Source organism: Hippichthys cyanospilos, chromosome 22 (assembly GCF_059441005.1).
Source record: "Hippichthys cyanospilos isolate Australia breed blue-spotted pipefish chromosome 22, RoL_Hcya_1.0, whole genome shotgun sequence".
Classification (NCBI taxonomy): domain Eukaryota; kingdom Metazoa; phylum Chordata; class Actinopteri; order Syngnathiformes; family Syngnathidae; genus Hippichthys; species Hippichthys cyanospilos.
The window spans coordinates 4,488,918-4,505,153 of record NC_142390.1 but is presented as its reverse complement, the minus strand read 5'-3'; the positions used below and the strand labels follow the sequence as shown (position 1 = coordinate 4,505,153).

The 16,236-nt window shown below is 46.0% G+C and overlaps 2 protein-coding genes across 2 annotated transcripts; both read left to right on the top strand.

The window, feature by feature from the left end:
- Positions 1-427: 427 nt before the first annotated feature.
- Positions 428-5,438, top strand: svopl (SVOP-like). Its single transcript, XM_088406674.1, has 16 exons — positions 428-597; positions 1,506-1,606; positions 1,690-1,778; positions 1,942-2,040; positions 2,363-2,434; positions 2,500-2,624; positions 2,926-2,989; positions 3,068-3,193; positions 3,270-3,398; positions 3,513-3,586; positions 3,659-3,855; positions 3,943-4,054; positions 4,130-4,211; positions 4,279-4,368; positions 4,580-4,693; positions 4,800-5,438. The coding sequence occupies exons 2-16, from the start codon at positions 1,507-1,509 to the stop codon at positions 4,809-4,811; spliced, it is 1,485 nt and encodes a 494-aa protein (XP_088262800.1). The 5' UTR covers positions 428-597; position 1,506; the 3' UTR covers positions 4,812-5,438.
- Positions 5,439-6,116: 678 nt separating this feature from the next.
- LOC148405544 (protein-methionine sulfoxide oxidase mical3b-like) lies at positions 6,117-16,170 on the top strand. Its single transcript, XM_088406684.1, is given in 29 exon segments — positions 6,117-6,182; positions 6,305-6,692; positions 7,150-7,357; positions 7,421-7,537; positions 7,615-7,716; positions 7,795-7,950; positions 8,234-8,334; positions 8,605-8,883; positions 8,885-9,045; positions 9,115-9,238; positions 9,307-9,391; positions 9,465-9,612; positions 10,337-10,533; positions 10,732-10,832; positions 10,908-11,003; positions 11,080-11,133; positions 11,201-11,360; positions 11,488-11,600; positions 11,858-11,921; positions 12,197-12,320; positions 12,393-12,547; positions 12,617-13,015; positions 13,485-13,546; positions 13,620-13,694; positions 13,763-13,813; positions 13,878-14,144; positions 14,304-14,602; positions 14,682-14,755; positions 15,241-16,170. Coding segments are annotated over 28 exon segments (4,218 nt in total). The 5' UTR covers positions 6,117-6,182; positions 6,305-6,419; the 3' UTR covers positions 15,414-16,170.
- The last annotated feature ends 66 nt before the right edge of the window (positions 16,171-16,236 follow it).

Here is a 16,236-nt window from a genome sequence, read left to right as displayed (position 1 = left end):
ATAATGCCACTGGAAAACTGACTTGTGCATGCTTACCCCGTGCCTTTTTTGGTAAACAATGTGGAATGGACACAACAAAACCGTAAAAAAACACTAAAACTATGCTTATTCTTAACTTTTGGGTGCATTTATAGATTGTAGGCCAAAACCTGAAAAAAACTTGGGCAAGTAAATGTCACATTATGGGATGATTGGGTATTGGTAGCTCAGTGATTCAGAGAAAAGTCATCTAAAAATTGTTCTCATTTTTTTTTTGTGTTTGAAAAAAAAACTGCTATCCTTGTGAGGGTAAGCGTCTCTAGAAAATGGATGGATACCATAAAAGTGGTACCATAAAAATACGTTTGCTAAAAAAAGGTCAGGAGTTTGCTCCTGTCTCGGCTTCCGTACACAATCCACCTGTACTAACTAGTTTAGCTAGCAGCTAACCACCTGTGCCCCGCCCGCTTCTTCCGCGTTCACATCAACAACAAGAAACAAACTGCAAAAGCAACCAGCGGAACCAGAACAACCCGAGGGGCAAACGGCGCTCCCGGCGCTCTTGCAAGTTCTCTCAAGTATTTTTTTTTTTTTTTTTTTCCATTTTGGACTGGACAGGTAAGCTCAAACTTGTGTGTGGTTTGCCCGCGAAATGGTCAGGGATCCAGATTCAACCGGTGCAACGTTCGCTATCCTGATTTAGTTTATTAAAATATACACACCTGAACCCAAAATACCTTATGTGCTTCAGAAACACGTTGTTTAGAACGCAAAGATTCCACGGAAGCTTCGATAAATAAGTTGAAGCTATAACCGCGTCTAAAATCATTGTAGTGAAAGGAAATCGACGGCTTTTGATTTACGCTAATTGAGTTTCAAGCATTGGCGAACTTTTCACCAGGGGGCGCTACACGCATACTTTGTTGGGTTCATGTGTTTGTTTTTGTTGAGCAGTTTCACTGTGACAACAGGAGCATGTTTGACATTCAGCATCAGTTTGAAGAACTCTTTTTGCAGTTGTGTGCAAGAAATTGGAGTAATTGCAGCAGCAACAAAGCGCAGGTTCACTAAAAAACAAGCAACACACCAAAGGGCTCCCTGTGTGCATGTGTCTGGCAGGCAGGAACCTTTGAGCCCAAGTGCTAGAATCTGTCGTGTCCAAGATGAGCTTATGGACATGTGCAACATTTAACAAGAGATTTGTGTAAATATGTCACGAGTCGGCAGGGGCCTACTCAAAATTTTAAAGATGGAGTGGCCATACATTCCCCTTGGTATGGGGGTGATAAGTGGTAGTCTTGGCCACCATGTGGTTCCGCCCCTACAAGTCCGACAACACAGATGAAAGAAAGCGTGTGAATCAATCATTAATTCATGTAACATTCATCCAGCTCATGTTGAAATAGATATCCACGCTATTTGAAATATTTGTATTGTAACATGAACCTTTGGTGATTTGCATTGGAGAAGCACCCTAGGGCCACCTATTAGCTGGTTCCCCCTGTTTCATTGTTCTCTGCTTCCAGAATGACTGAAAACATCAAAACTGAACTGGTCAGTGCGATCTACCTGCAGGAGGTGGAACTATCAGAACGGCAGGATTCCGAAAAGCGCGATGACAACAAAGGTAACTTCGGAGTTCCTAGAATGCTTGATTGAATGTCATCTGAAGCATCAAAGTGTGGTTTTTTTTTGTGTGTGTGTCTTCAGAACAGACGTTCACAGTGGAGGAGGCGGTGGAGACCATTGGATTCGGAAGATTCCATGTCTTGCTCTTTGTCATCATGGGAAGCTCCAACGTAAGGCGACGCCATTCATCCATTTGTTTTCTAAAGGTTGCTGGCGTGCTGGTGCCTATCCCAGCTGTCTTTACCAGCAAATAGCAGGACACACCGAGATGAGCAGGCCACATCATCCACCGCAAGCGAAACACACTTGCGGGTTGTGCGTGTGTATTTGTAGATCGTAGAGGCCATGGAGATCATGCTGTTGGCGGTGGCGTCACCTGAAATTCGCTGCGAGTGGCGTCTGGATGACTGGCAGGTGGCGCTGGTGTCCACTGTGAGTACAAATCAGTCCAAGTCATTAGGTGTCATCCTGTTAGCCACCTATTGTGGCTGGGGCCATTAACAAAACAAAACAGCATCTTTCCTCCTGATGATAGAAATTTAAGATTGCAGCCAGCGCTTGGTACTAGTCATCTATTAGTTTTTTGAAGAAAATAAATGATCGAAGCAATAATACAAAGTACCTTAAAAAATGGTGGCGTTGAACAGAAATTTGTAGGTGATTATTAAAACAATGAACTAGATCAAATAATGACAGTTCTTAATCTCTTCAGAGCTTCTCAAGTTATTATACTCTATATTGTTCGTGTTTGCAGATGGTGTTTTTTGGCTTCATGGTGTGCGGTGCGCTCAGCGGATATGTGGCTGACAAATACGGCCGTTGGAAGGTAGAAAATAATTTTGTGTTGCTGACAGGAACAAAGCCAGTGGTTGTGTGTTTGGATGTCATCAGGTGGTTTTTGTCGGTTTCGTGTGGAGCGCCTACTTCTCCCTGCTCACCTCCTTTGCGCCATCTTACACGTGGTTCATCTTCCTCCGCAGCATGGTGGGATGTGGCGTGGCCGGAGTTTCGCAGGGGTAACGTCCAAAGTTTGGGATCTTTTCACACCCAAAAAAAGAAGCCAGAAGCGTTCTTCTGTCATCCCATATAGCCCAGCATCACATGTAATCTGGGTGTTATTTTTGACAAATGACTGCCAAACTCAAGTGTTGAAAATTGCTGGCTCTTATTGAGCATCACAGTTAAGCAAATGTGCCACTTGTTTTACTTTCCTGCTTAATTTTTAATTTGGAGATGTGAGGATTTTGCCGGTGTTAAATAATACGTCAATGAATCAACCAAATCTTTGGTGGCTTTGGTACTGTGTGGAGTGTGCAGGTACGTACTGAAGACGGAGTTCATCCCGACCAAGTATAGGGCCGTCCTACTGCCTCTGGCCGCTGTGAGTGCCCCACCTCCCCCTTCATCATCCTCCTCCCAATTTGGCCCACACACACACTCACGTTGTGTCTTGCCTTAGATTTTCTGGATGTGCGGCTCCATGCTGATCATCGCGCTGGGAATGTTTGTGATTCCCACCCTGGGATGGCGCTGGATGATCCGCATTTCTGTGGCCCCCAGCGTCATTCTCCTCTACCTCTTCAAGGTCCGCTTTCAGCATCGCAACGTGTGCTAATCACGCAGCAGAGAGTTTTACGTGTTGTCTTTTGTTTCCGCCTTAGTTCATTCCTGAGTCAGCTCGTTTCAACGTGTCAGCGGGGAATGCGGCGGCCGCATTGGACACGCTCAAGTGGATAGCTAAAATGAACAACGCGTCTCTACCGCCCGGGCGTCTGGTGGACACAGTCGTGGTGCGTTCAGAGGCTCACCCAAGTCAACTACGTGGCCATCTGTTGGTAGAACCAACAAAGGAAGTATTGGCAAAGTGCTTTCAATGAGTTCTGAAGGCTTTATGGTTCTTCTAGAAGGAAAGAGGCAACTGGAGAGTTCTGCTCAATGCAACCTTCCGGAGGACCTCCTTGCTTCTCTGGTATTCCTGGTAAGGTTGGCTGGTGAGGCAAGAATGCGGAAAGCGTTTTCGCTAACGTCCCATTTTCTATCATGACATCAGGTTCGTGGCATCTTTTGCATACTACGGCTCGGTTCTGAGCAGCTCGGAGCTCCTGGAGAAGAACTTGTTGTGCGTGACGGATGGCGACCATGAGCATCAGGTCAAACACGTCTTTGAGGGCAAGCGGTGTTACTGCGTCCCCTTCGCCACCAGCGACTACCAAACGCTCCTCATCAGCGGCCTGGGAGAGATTTCGTGTGAGTCCCAGTGTCCTCCACATAGCAATGACTCCAAAATATGAAATTAGCCTTTATAACAAGTGACCTCATTTTGTGTCTTTCCAGTGGTGCCAGTCAACATCTTCCTCCTCAACATATTTGGTCGGCGCAAGAGTTTGCTGGTGTTGCAGTTGGCAGCGGGCATTTTCTTCCTCATGCTGAACATCTGCACAACCATGTAAACAGCATCCCACCCAACTCAGCCCATCCGGATTGTGGTCTTGTCTTTCTCACGACCTTCTCATCCCTTCAGGTTGGGCTTCACTTTCCTTTTGTTTCTGCTACGTTCTGTGGTGTCCATGAACTTCACCGTGGTTTATATCTACACCGCTGAGGTACAGACAGACTTCATGGACCAGGAGCCAAAACTCATAATTGTTTGTTCACTCACTCCCCTTCCAGGTGTATCCAACCGTGTCACGCTCGCTTGGGATGGGTTTTTGTACATCGGTCAGTCGCATCGGGGGAATGATCGCCCCCTTTGTCGCACAGGTAGATGTCTGCACGTGTAATTTCATTTCTTAGTGAAGCCATAAGATAACACCATAGCCCAAGCTAAGAAGTAAGTCGTCATTGATCTCAAGGAAGGATGTTTGTCTAATGAGGGGCAACTAGATTTAGTCTGGGTCGTTAGCTCAAGATGTTTTTCTGGGGTGTCCGTATTGTGTGCAGCATGTGAGAGTCTGACCTGTGTGTACTTCAGGTGCTCATGTCTCAGTCGGTGATCCTGGCGCTAAGTCCGTTTAGCATCGCGTGTGCAATCTGCGCTGCCGGAAGCTTCTTGTTACCCATCGAAACAAAAGGTCGGGCTCTGCTGGTAAGCGCGGCCTGGGCACCCTATTCCTCTTTGCACTCTTTGTTTCAGGACAAACTCACAAGCTTGTCTTCTTGTGTGTGTGTCTGTGTGTGTGTGTGTTTTTCAGCAAATCTCTTGACTATTCCCATTGGAAAAAGCATTTGTCATGCTATTCTTTATTGGACCGTTTGAAAAATCGAGCTCATGTTATTGATGTCTTAACTTTGAGTAGAAAAGCAGTCTCCAAGCAAACTAGTTGCTCCGGTTGAGACTGATTATCCTGAAAAATCTACTAGCAATATTTTGTCTGTATACGTCTTCGTCTGACATGAAAAATCGAAAATACATGGCAGCTTCCTTTAGAATCACTGAATGCAGCACTGCCTATTGTTTTTTTGTTTTTTGGTTCCTCGAGTATTTTGTTCAGTGGCTGCGTTAGGCCTATTTTGGGAGGCTTTTTATTTTATTTTATTTTTTTTTTACTATAAATCCAGTACATGACTTCTCTGTCACCTGCCTTTCAATGGCCGTTAGAGGCTTTACTCTCACTTCTCCCAACAACGAGCAAACACAATGTAAAATGGTCGTTAGTGGCTTCAGTCAGAACTAAAGGGCATTGTTAGTCCGGTCGCAAAACTCTTACTTGACTTGTGGAGGGGAGGATATTTTTTCAGGAAAGTACTGTATATCTTCAGTAAGGCTTTTAATAACAATTAACTCCCGCCTGACAGCAGAATGTACGGATTACCCAATTAGCCCCATTTAAAAAAAAAAAAATATATATATATACACAGTATATTATATATATATATATATATATATATATATATATATATATATATATATATATATATATATATATGTATATATATATATATATGTATATATACATATGGCATTCTTTGATGTTTCACAAGTAGCTAGTCAGTGCAGCTATCAATAATTTGATTTTAATTCTATTAAGTCCTAGAAAGTACGGTTTTCTCTGTAATTTGTTAAATTAAAATGATTTTCTTAGCTTACTTTGTGCCAATGATGAAACGTTTTGCTCACATTGTGTGCATATTTTCTTTTTTTTGGGTTGTTAATGGTACAAATGAATTTACTGTGTTTGTGGAATTTATTAAAACGGACTGAAGGAACGCTACAAATCTAATCTGTTGACATGAAAACTTTTGAATAGTATAAATGTGTAAAATGTTGTACTCGTGCACTGGATTCGTTCATTTCCTGCCTCATTATCCCCCCGAACATAAAGTTTAGCAATGCCCCTGGTCTGTGAGTATGCCTGTTATAGCGAGACAACAGGTGCAAAATTTGAGGCACTGCACTGTTGATCCAGAAGAGGGCGCTGTTGTAGCAGTTGACTAGGAACAAGACGATTCCAACAGCCTGCAGCTCATCTTAAGCTGGTTAACTCGGACAGATTACTGCAGTCTGTTGAGTGACCTCAGCGCACCAGTGTGTGATTAGGGTGGATTTCAAGATGTCCATAAGCAGCCGCAGAGATGTGAGTACACTTTTTAGGCTTTTTTCACTCTTGAAAGCATCCATTTTAATCATCAAGCAGAAGTACCTTCTGTTGACTAAAAAAAACACATGACAATTGTTTCTGTGCACATGCTTTTAAAGGGCTCGTGGATGTCATCTGGCGCGCTGCCGGTGCACCTTCACGTTGTGTCACATTTTGACGTAAACAATCCGTCGCTGTCATTGTAGTCCTGGTCTCCCGTGGTTTCCTGAGGCCATGGGAAACGAGTCCCACTCGGAAAAAGCTCAGGAGTTGTTTGATGAGTTTGTTTCAGCGTCCACCTGCAGGGCGGTACTGCATTCTTTCCGCCAACTGTGCCAGCACCTTAACCTGGACCTGGATGCCCATCGCCACGGCAACGAGCATCCGCTTTACCGCACCATCAAGCGCCGCCTCACTTACTGGAAGGCCAACGCGTTGTGGACCAAATTGGACCGCCGGGCTTCCCAGCAAGAATATCTGCAGAACCGAGCTTGCCGCAATGCCACCGTACGCCCAAAGTCTCCCACACACACACTAGAATAGTTGCAGTCATCGCCCCTTTTAAAACCCCCATGATAATCTGTATTATAGAGAGCACGCGGTGCCCGAGAAAGCAGGATCAAGCAAGCAATTTGTCTGTGGGGGGCCAAGGCTGACCGTTCATGTCATGTGCAGTTGGGCCTTTGTGCAATAAATGATACATTTATTCCATTATTTACATTTAAATATGCAGTTCACATAAACTGCGGCAGAGTATCAAGGTTCTAAGAATACCGCATGCATGTAAAAATGTCAGACATGCATGAAACACATTTCTGACGGTGGCACACAAGAGACTAAAAGAATGACTCCAAATAGTTAACAATGCGATGCCCAGAGATGGAGCGTCTCTCATAGATGGCCAACAAAATGTCGTCAGACAAAAGTGGCAGCAAGTGAGAAATATTTTCCTGTGTGATGTCAGTGTGCAGTGATAGGGGCGGGGCCCTGCGGCCTGCGGATGGCGGTGGAGTTGAGCTTCCTGGGTGCTCGTGTGGTGGTGCTGGAGAAGAGGGATGCCTTCTCCAGGAACAACGTGCTCCACCTCTGGCCATTTACCATCCATGACCTCCGCGGACTAGGCGCCAAGAAATTCTACGGAAAGTTCTGCGCCGGCTCCATCGATCACATCAGTGAGTGTCCATCGTCATTGCCCCTGAGAACTTTGCCGTTAGATGTTTGCTGTCCATCCGCAGGTATTCGTCAACTTCAGCTGGTTCTGCTCAAGGTGGCGCTTCTGCTCGGGGTTGAAGTTCACGTCAACGTGGAGTTCAAGCGTGTGGTCGAGCCACCTCACGACCAGCGACTAAGCAGTGAGATTGTCTCCTTGTCGTTTTATCCATCTACTCGTGTCCCTATCCAACTTCCTTTCTTCTTCATCTCTGTCAAGAAGTGGGTTGGACAATGGAGGTTTTGCCTAAGTCACATGTTGTCAATCAGCTGCAGTTTGATGTCATTGTGGGAGCAGACGGACACAGAAACACCTTGCCCGGTGCGTTAATGATGATGATGACCAGTGCCGTCCAACATGAAAGTTGTCCTGGGATTGACGGCATGTGCCCACCTGCAGGTTTTCGGCGTCGAGAGTTCCGTGGGAAGCTGGCCATCGCCATCACGGCCAACTTCAAGAACCGAAACACTCGCGCCGAGGCCAAAGTGGCGGAGATAAGCGGCGTGGCATCTATCTTCAACCAGAGGTTCTTCCAGGACCTCCGCCACGAAACCGGTGAGGACTCCAAAAGCTTCAGTTGTTGGAAAGAGAGGCCAGGCGCAAAGTTTGCAGAGCAGTTATGCAAATGTCATATCCAACACAGCAGCATATACATAAACAACGTGTTTGTGAAAAGACCTTCTAAATCCTTTATAACGGCGTCATTAGTTTGCGTTAGAATTCAGGCAGTAAGTGTCCTCAGGTCAGTCCTGGACATTGTACTCATTGTCATTTTTTATAATGAACTTCCGCTGTTTCGCGACCATTCGAAGTGTGTTCCCGCATGCCTGTGTTGCAGGCATCGACCTGGAGAACTTGGTGTACTACAAAGACGACACGCACTACTTTGTCATGACAGCCAAAAAACACAGCCTACTCAACAAAGGAGTCATTTTGCAGGTAAAAGTCTTCCTCAACCTGTTCTTGTCCTAGGCTCGTGGGCTGCCTGCCATCCAAATTGAGCCTCTAACACACTAAATTGTTGCCCACTAAAAATTCCACTAGGAATGAACCAATGTCAATACCAAAATCGTTTTTGGTATTGGGATGTCCTATGGAAAATTATTACTGAGTATTGAGTATTTGGATACAAATAAAGAACAGTTATACACACAGAAGACCAAACAACACATTTTCACTTGATTTTTTTTTTCAAATCAAATCTGCTAGGACTTTGCGGACACAGAGCTGCTCCTCTCGAGAGAGAACGTGGATCAGAAGGCTTTGCAGGCCTTCGCCCGCACGGCAGCCGACTTCTCCACCAACGGGCAGCTTCCATCTCTGGACTTCGCCATCAACCACTATGGCCAGCCGGATGTGGCCATGTTTGACTTCACATCCATGTATGCGGCAGAGAACGCCGCCATGGTCTGGAGCCGTCAAGGACACCGGCTGCTCGTCACACTTGTTGGGGACAGCTTGCTGGAGGTTAGCTGTCGACACCTACTGGACTTCTAGGCCGAGGCGAATGACCTGCTTGTTTGCCTCCCTTCAGCCCTTCTGGCCAATGGGAACAGGTGTCGCTCGCGGCTTCCTGGCCGCACTCGACACATCTTGGATGATTCGTAGATGGTGCCAAGGAGATTGTCCTCTGGACCTCCTCTCAGAGAGGTGTCCTGTCTGTCTATCTGTCTGTCTGTCTGTCTTGATGTGACAACCTGTTTGTCTGTCTGTATGCAGAGAAAGCGTGTACCGTTTGTTGGCTCAGACCACACCAGAAAACATGCAGAAAAACTTTTCTTTGTACTCTTTGGACCCGACCAGTCGCTACATCAACATCTGTCTGAGCGTCACGCCCGATCAAGTACTTCCAGACAACAATAAAACAAAGCAGGTTTGTCAAAGAGGTGACATCATCTTCTTCCTGTCCAGGTGAGGCACTTGGTTGACACGGGAGAGAATGCGGGACAAGACCCAGAAATTGGTGGGATCACTGAAGCATCAGCATGGAGAGCAGGTGAGCGGCGCCTTCATTCGCTTTGCCTCTTGAATGTGGGTCAGTTTCACTCTGTCCTCGCCTCTCCGATAAGAATCGCTGTCCGAGTCCAATCAGCTTCTGGCCTGGTGTAAAGAGCAAACGGCAGGATACCCCGGCGTCGCCGTCGGCGACCTGACCACGTCATGGAAGAGCGGCATGGCTCTGTGTGCTCTGCTTCATCGTCACAGACCCCGACTCATGTAAGCAAACTTCCTCTGCCATTATTGAGCATGTTTGGAATTTTCATTTCACCCTGTTCACATCCTACCCGCACAGAAACGCATGAAAACACTTTCTTTTTTTTTTCTAGCACCTGTTTTTATTTTCTTCCTCACGCAATTTTCTTTAGAGGCTAAGCATGCTTCATTCAAAATGTGTTCCTTGACTCCCAGTTAGGGCCAGTTCACTTATTAGGCAATATAGGAATATAGTTCTTCAATATAATTAATATTGCGAAAATTATACCTTTCAAGTCTTTCATCCTCCTTGTCTCTTGAAGGTGATTGTCAGGGTGAATTTCTTTCTCTTGTGGGTCACCACAGCTGTCCCTTTCTGCATTTATTAGTCTGATGATAGCACTTAAAAGGCTGTATGCAAATTCATTTCGTCCATTATTGAGTAACATTAGGTGAAATAATAAGAGCAAAATTATTGGTATGACTAACGAGAGTTGTGAAGTTGGAGCAACACATTTTACTGGAGTTGAGGACTTTTTCTGCCTCTTGTTTTTGCTGGTCATTCTCCAGCATGTCTACCAGTTGAGCGCCGTGCTGCCTGGCATTATGTGGCACAATGTCGAATGACACTGAAGGTGCTGGGCAACTCTTAATTTGGACTTTCTTATTTCATGTACGAAAAAAAACCCAAAAGCCAGGGCCTATAATACTGCATTATCATTAAACAGTTGCCCTTGTGTGCCTGCAGAGACTTTGACTCTCTGAACCCTGCGGCTGAAGAAGAAAACGTTCGCTTGGCGTTTGACGTGTGCGAGCGAGAATTGGGGATTTCCCCTCCAATGACTGTGGATGAGATGACGTCAGCGGGAGAACCAGATGCACTGTCCATGGTCATGTACCTCAGTCAGCTCTACCAGCTGCTCCCGGATGCCACGCCCTCTTCGGGTAAGACAAACACCACAGACCAACCTACTCGCATCTTGTTGTGTACAACGTCTTACTATTGCCACCTAAGTACTAAGATTCTAGTCATTTTTCTTTTGTCAGCAATAGTTTATTTGATATGTTTAATTGCCACAATGCAGTTGGCAGAGTCCTTGCACTTGAACGTTTCCCACCAGTGTGCTTGTGTGTGGCATTCAGGCTCGCTGTCGCAGAATTCGGAGGTCAGAGCGGCTCTGTTGACCCCGGCCTCCCTCCTCAGCAGACTTGGACTTAGCCTATCGCCTCAGCAAATGTCAAAGGTATTGGGATTTTGCTGCGATCAATGGACATTGGATCGCGCACAAAAAAAAAAAGTTTTTGTTGTTTTTGTTCAGTCGGGTGATGATGTCCCCACTAAGGCTCCCAGCTCCCGAGTGCGTTTGATGGCTGACCTACTGCAAGCCAAACTGGGCCGTAACACATCTTCTGATGTCAGTGTTTGTGTACATCACAATGTGTGCCATGCCTGTATATATAACGTGTCATGTTTTTTTTTTTTTACGTTAGCGCAAGAAGATGCCAGCTCAGCAGCTTGATCCGGAAGCTCAACGCGACGAGCCAGTAAGAGTATGTCTCTTTCCTCTGAGCAAACCTCCATCAGTGCTCAACTATAAGTGTGTGTGTCCAGGTGGCATGCGTCAGCAACGTGTGTTTCTTCTGCCACGAAAAAGTATACGTGATGGAGCGTCTGAGCGCCGAAGGTCTTTTCTTTCACCGCAGCTGCTTCTTGTGCCACGTGTGTGGCAGCACACTCCGAATCGCTGACTACAGATTCCACGCCGCCAGTGGTGAGTACACACACACACACACACTTGTTGTGTAAAACAGCCAATCACATGAACTATATGAATGGATTTTAATGAACATTTTGCATGTCTTTTTTTCTCTGCGTGTATATTTTTTTTCACTTGTCAGGGAAATTTTCGTGTCCGCAACACTGCGACTTGTCCGCTTGTGCCAGTCCGCCCCCGGGGAAGCTGAACCAGATGATATTCTGTGACAAAACGTGGGCTCAGCGGACATCTTGTGTAAGCCAACAAACTGTGTAAGCCCACATCTTGTGTATGAGTGCGTTGGGTGGTGTCCTGACTTAGAAGATAACAAAGAATGTCCTCGAAGGGAACCTTTGACAAGGTTCGTACAAAATGGCCACCCTGAATAGGGTAGAAGAATGGTAGAGTACTCTTTCAAAAGTAGTTTTCATTTGCTCTGAATCATCAACAAGTTTACGCCAGGTTGTCATGGTGACAGTAATGATGATGATGCTGATGTCTGTTCCCGGCAGACATCACTGCTGTCGTCGGCAGACTCTCAGGTCTCCATGGCAACAGAGGGTCACCGTTTGTCTGGTGAGTTCATGTTGCATGACGCTGCAACACAAATCCCGAGTTTTTCCCGAGTTTTTGTGGGGACCTCTTACCCTTGTGTGGACCGTTTTGGTGCAGCCCACAAGTTCAGATCTTTTTTGGAGGGTCAAGACTTGCTTTTAGAGTATAGGTTGGAATTGGATTTTGGTTAGGGTTAGGGTCGAGGTTAGGTTTAGGCAATATCTTGAGATGGTTAAGGTTCAGCTAAGATGTCCCCACTACGAAGGAAAACGCCTCGTGTGTGTGTCTGTCTTCAGTTTTTTCAGTGACACGAGAGCGGATAGAGTTGGAAAATGACAAAGCAGAGCAAGCAGAGGAGATCTCTGAGGAGATCTTGACGTGTTTCAACCTGGTTACGGACAAAGTTGCCCAGACCACCAGGTGATCAGTCTCTTTCATTATATGGGGAAAAAAAAACTGAAAAGAAATGTCACTCATGCACGGTGTTTTCAGTGTTTTTGGCGAATCTGAGCCGGACATGCAGACTTTGACTTTGGAGTCATCTAAAGCAGTGTGCGAGGAGGAGCTAGAGTCCCACCTTCAGCTAAAAGACTACGAGGAAGAAGAGGAGGATGAGGAAGATGAGGCAGTCAGTGACTCCAGTGACGGTCAGTGCTCACATCCTCGGTTCGCCGTTGGCTTGCGATGATTGTTCAAGCAATGACGGGTCTCAGCAGATACCAGTGAAGTCCCACCGTCTGAGACACTGCCCCCAAGCGAGACCTCGCCCATATCAGACACTCCCTCCACCGCCTCATTCATCACCAAGGTCGACTCCACCTCTTCTGTCTGTTCCACCTCCCCTTTCGAGACAGAAGCTCTGCCCACAAAGCCACTCGAATTCAAGGAAATGTCTGTGATGGGAGGAGCTAGGCTTTCTTTGGATGAGCGCTCCTTGAAAAAGCTGCTCCCATTGCAAGAGGAATGTGACAAGTGGGTGGAGCCAGAAAAAGCCAGGGGACATCACCATTTCAAAGCTCCACCCTTTTGTCAAGCAGAAGGAGGTGGGGCCAGGGCTCTGTGGAAGGTCGTGTTTTCCAGGAACAGGGACAAGAGGAAAAATGCTGGCCAGCAAGGTACAAAGTCCTCGCTCACTCCTTAGCTAACAATGAGGTCAATGATGTGTGATTGTCCTGTTGCAAGCAGGTGAAGTATTGTATGTGTTAATATAATTATAAAATATAGTATAACTGTAATTTTGTGTTTTTAAGAGTCCTAGCATTAAATTCTTGATACTGGTTCAAGTGTTAGGCTAAAGGAGTGTCTTAAAAATGGCTGATACTAAAGTTGTTATTTAAAGATCAAATATTAACGTTTTATTTCTAAACGTGGCAAAATAAATTGACTAATTTTCCTATCTTCAGCTTTTAACTGACCAGTTAATCAAATTAATTGGATTCATTGCCCAGCCCTAGTTTGATTTGTAGAAGAAGAGCAGAGCTCTGACGTCAGAAACAAAGTCACGTAGCCTTGGAATTCAGTCTTTGAAGGATGTTCACAAAATTGCTTTTGGTTCTTGTTGATCATCGTCTTTGTTCAGAGCAGATCAAACCGATACAAGCTGGCCAACTGCAGAGCAAAGATGCTCACTGGAACCCAGAAACAACGTAAGAGTCGTTTCAAAATAAATAAATAAATAAAATCGGTTTAATGATGAAATGTGTGTTTTGGTGTTTGTAGCTGCGTTTGGAGACTATCAACATGACGACTCAGTTGCAAAGACTTTCTGTCAAAGACCGGGACGTGGCGGCACAGGTAGGCTTCTTTTTGATGACATGAAGCTACTTGGACTTCAACCTGTCTCTTTTTTCCTTTTTCCTCAGCCTGCGTACGTTCCTCATGCACTGGCCTTCAAGCGAGCTGTTCCAATCAAGGTAGAAGCATACCAGCGTCATCCTCAATTGTCTTGTCATCAAAGCTGACAAATTGTCTCCTCAGTTCTTGCGCGAGCGTTTCCCAAGGCGAGGCCCTCCTCTGGACTCGGACGGACGCTCGTCCTGCGCCACCGAGGAGGTGGGTTTCCTGGTGCAGCCCAAAGAGCCATCCAGCCTCAGCGTGCCTGAGAGCCTATTCTGCACGGACGAGCCGTCCGGGCCAATGGGACGTCGCGCTGAGCATCCGCTCCCTGGGATGCGCCATCGGCTTCAGAAGAGCGGCGGTAGACAAGCCAAGCAGCGGGAACTTAAGAGGCTGCACCAAGCTCAGGTGAGGCCAAACACCACTCACCATTTGTCGTGCTGTCGCAATGTGTCGAGGTCATCTCGGGTCTGTGGTGGCCTCGGTGCACCTTGAATAAGACTAAACAACCCACGGGTAGAAGCAGGAAACCTCAACAGGTAAAGGTTTTTATTTTTTCTGTCTCAGTTAATCCAGAGGCAACTGCATCTGGTGGAGGAGGAGCAGCGACGTCTGGAAGCCAGAGGGGTTGCGCTGGAGAGAAGTCTCAGAGGAGAACACCAAGGTTACAGACACACACACACACACACACACATATATATATATATATATCAAAGTGAAAAATTGTGTGATGACCTTATGATGTCATGTTTGCGTTTGCTCGTAGGAGCCTGCGCTGACGAGAAAACGAGTCTCATGCAGCTTTGGTTTCAGCTGGTCCAGCAGAAGAACGTTTTGGTCCGATACGAGTCCGAGCTCACCATCTTGTATGAGACTCTCGTCTCCGGCCGGCTGATATGCTCGCCGCCCCCGCGTGTTTGACCTGTGACCTTTTTGTGGGTTCAGCGCACGAGAATTGCAACTGGAAGACCGACAGAGCCGACTCCAGCAGGAGCTACGAGAGAGAATGATGCCAGATGGTGAGTCGCAGCTGTTGCAGTTAAATGTACATCAGCACACTCTTCTGGTAAAAAGTACATACAACAGCTTATGGAAGATGACTTCCGCAGTGCCTCAAGTAACTGTAAAGAATAATTTATTTATCAACAGCAGTCACTTTTCCGTGACAGTTTTTGATAACGTTTGAGTGTGACACCCGCACAGAATTCTGTGATTCTGTAATTCTAATTTTAAATCTCATATCATCTATTTACTGTGTGCATGCACTATATTTTATTTAAATAATTGTGATTTCACAGCCACTTCCTTTTGATTTTGGGGCATTTGATTTTCTGAATGAACTTTGGCCAAGTCAGCTTGAACATTTGTGCTGATGGGGAACCTCTTGTTGTTGTTTTTTTTTTTTTCTTTACGACTGTTTTGGGGAAAAAAAAGCATATGACCAGATGATCAAGGAGTGCATGACAAATAGGGAAAGTGTGAAAAAGTGGCTTTCTTGCGTCAGACCGGCTGAAAGGCGAGGAGGAGCTGCTGAAGGAGCGACGCATCCTTGAGGAGATGCTGGAGGTGGTGGAGCGCAGAAAAGCTCTGGTGCCTCTGCTGGATGAGCTGCGACTGCAAGGCTGCCAGCAAGACCAAAAGCTCAAGGCCGCCATGTTTGGACAGGACTGGACCTGAGCCTGGCATCCAGTAGAGAAATGAACCTTCTAAGACCTGCAGCTCTCAAGCCAACATCAGGACCTGAAAAGTGATCTCAAGTCTTGGTTCCTCCAAAATGCCACGCATCTCTTTTTCCATAGCGCTTCTTCTTGTTAGGAGCCCACCAGCCAGACTTCCAGGACGTGTCGCATCATTCTAAAAGCCGCAACCAATGCAGTTTAAATCTTATGAACAATGGACATAGTCGGTCAGGCAGAGATCTTCTGGTCTTGCCATTAGTTGCTTTTGTAGAAATATATGTTGCAAACGCAAGAAGCTTGACAAAACAGGAAGACGTAACTTTTTTTCTCTATTTAGTAACATCTATGCCAGTTGCCTGCAAGACACCATTTTGCATTATCACACCAGATTGCTTAACTGCAGGAATTTCGCAATGTATTTTACAAATGCTAAAATGTTGAGGTCGGTCGCAGCAGGTCGACTGCTAAGAAAATTAGATCTTGGGGCAAAAGTTTGGCCACCCTTGTTCTAAAACGGGCTCCAGAAGCAAAGAGCGACCGATGCCAACTCCTCCACATTCAAGTGCCATCCAATTGCCTTGAGTGCATTGAACAAATTCAAAGAAAGTTAAAACGGGCTTTTGAAGTGGCCCCAGAATACAGCGTTTGGACAGACCCCCCCCCCCCCGAGCAACAAACAAGGAATGTTGCAAAGGTGCCTACTTCACCTCAAATAGTAACTTCAATTTGCTCATTAAAAAGTGATATGGTTGCTTCCCACTTCTTTAGTATGTTGTCAGCCTCATACGCACAAACCAAAATGAAGAAGCCCGACTCCCCAT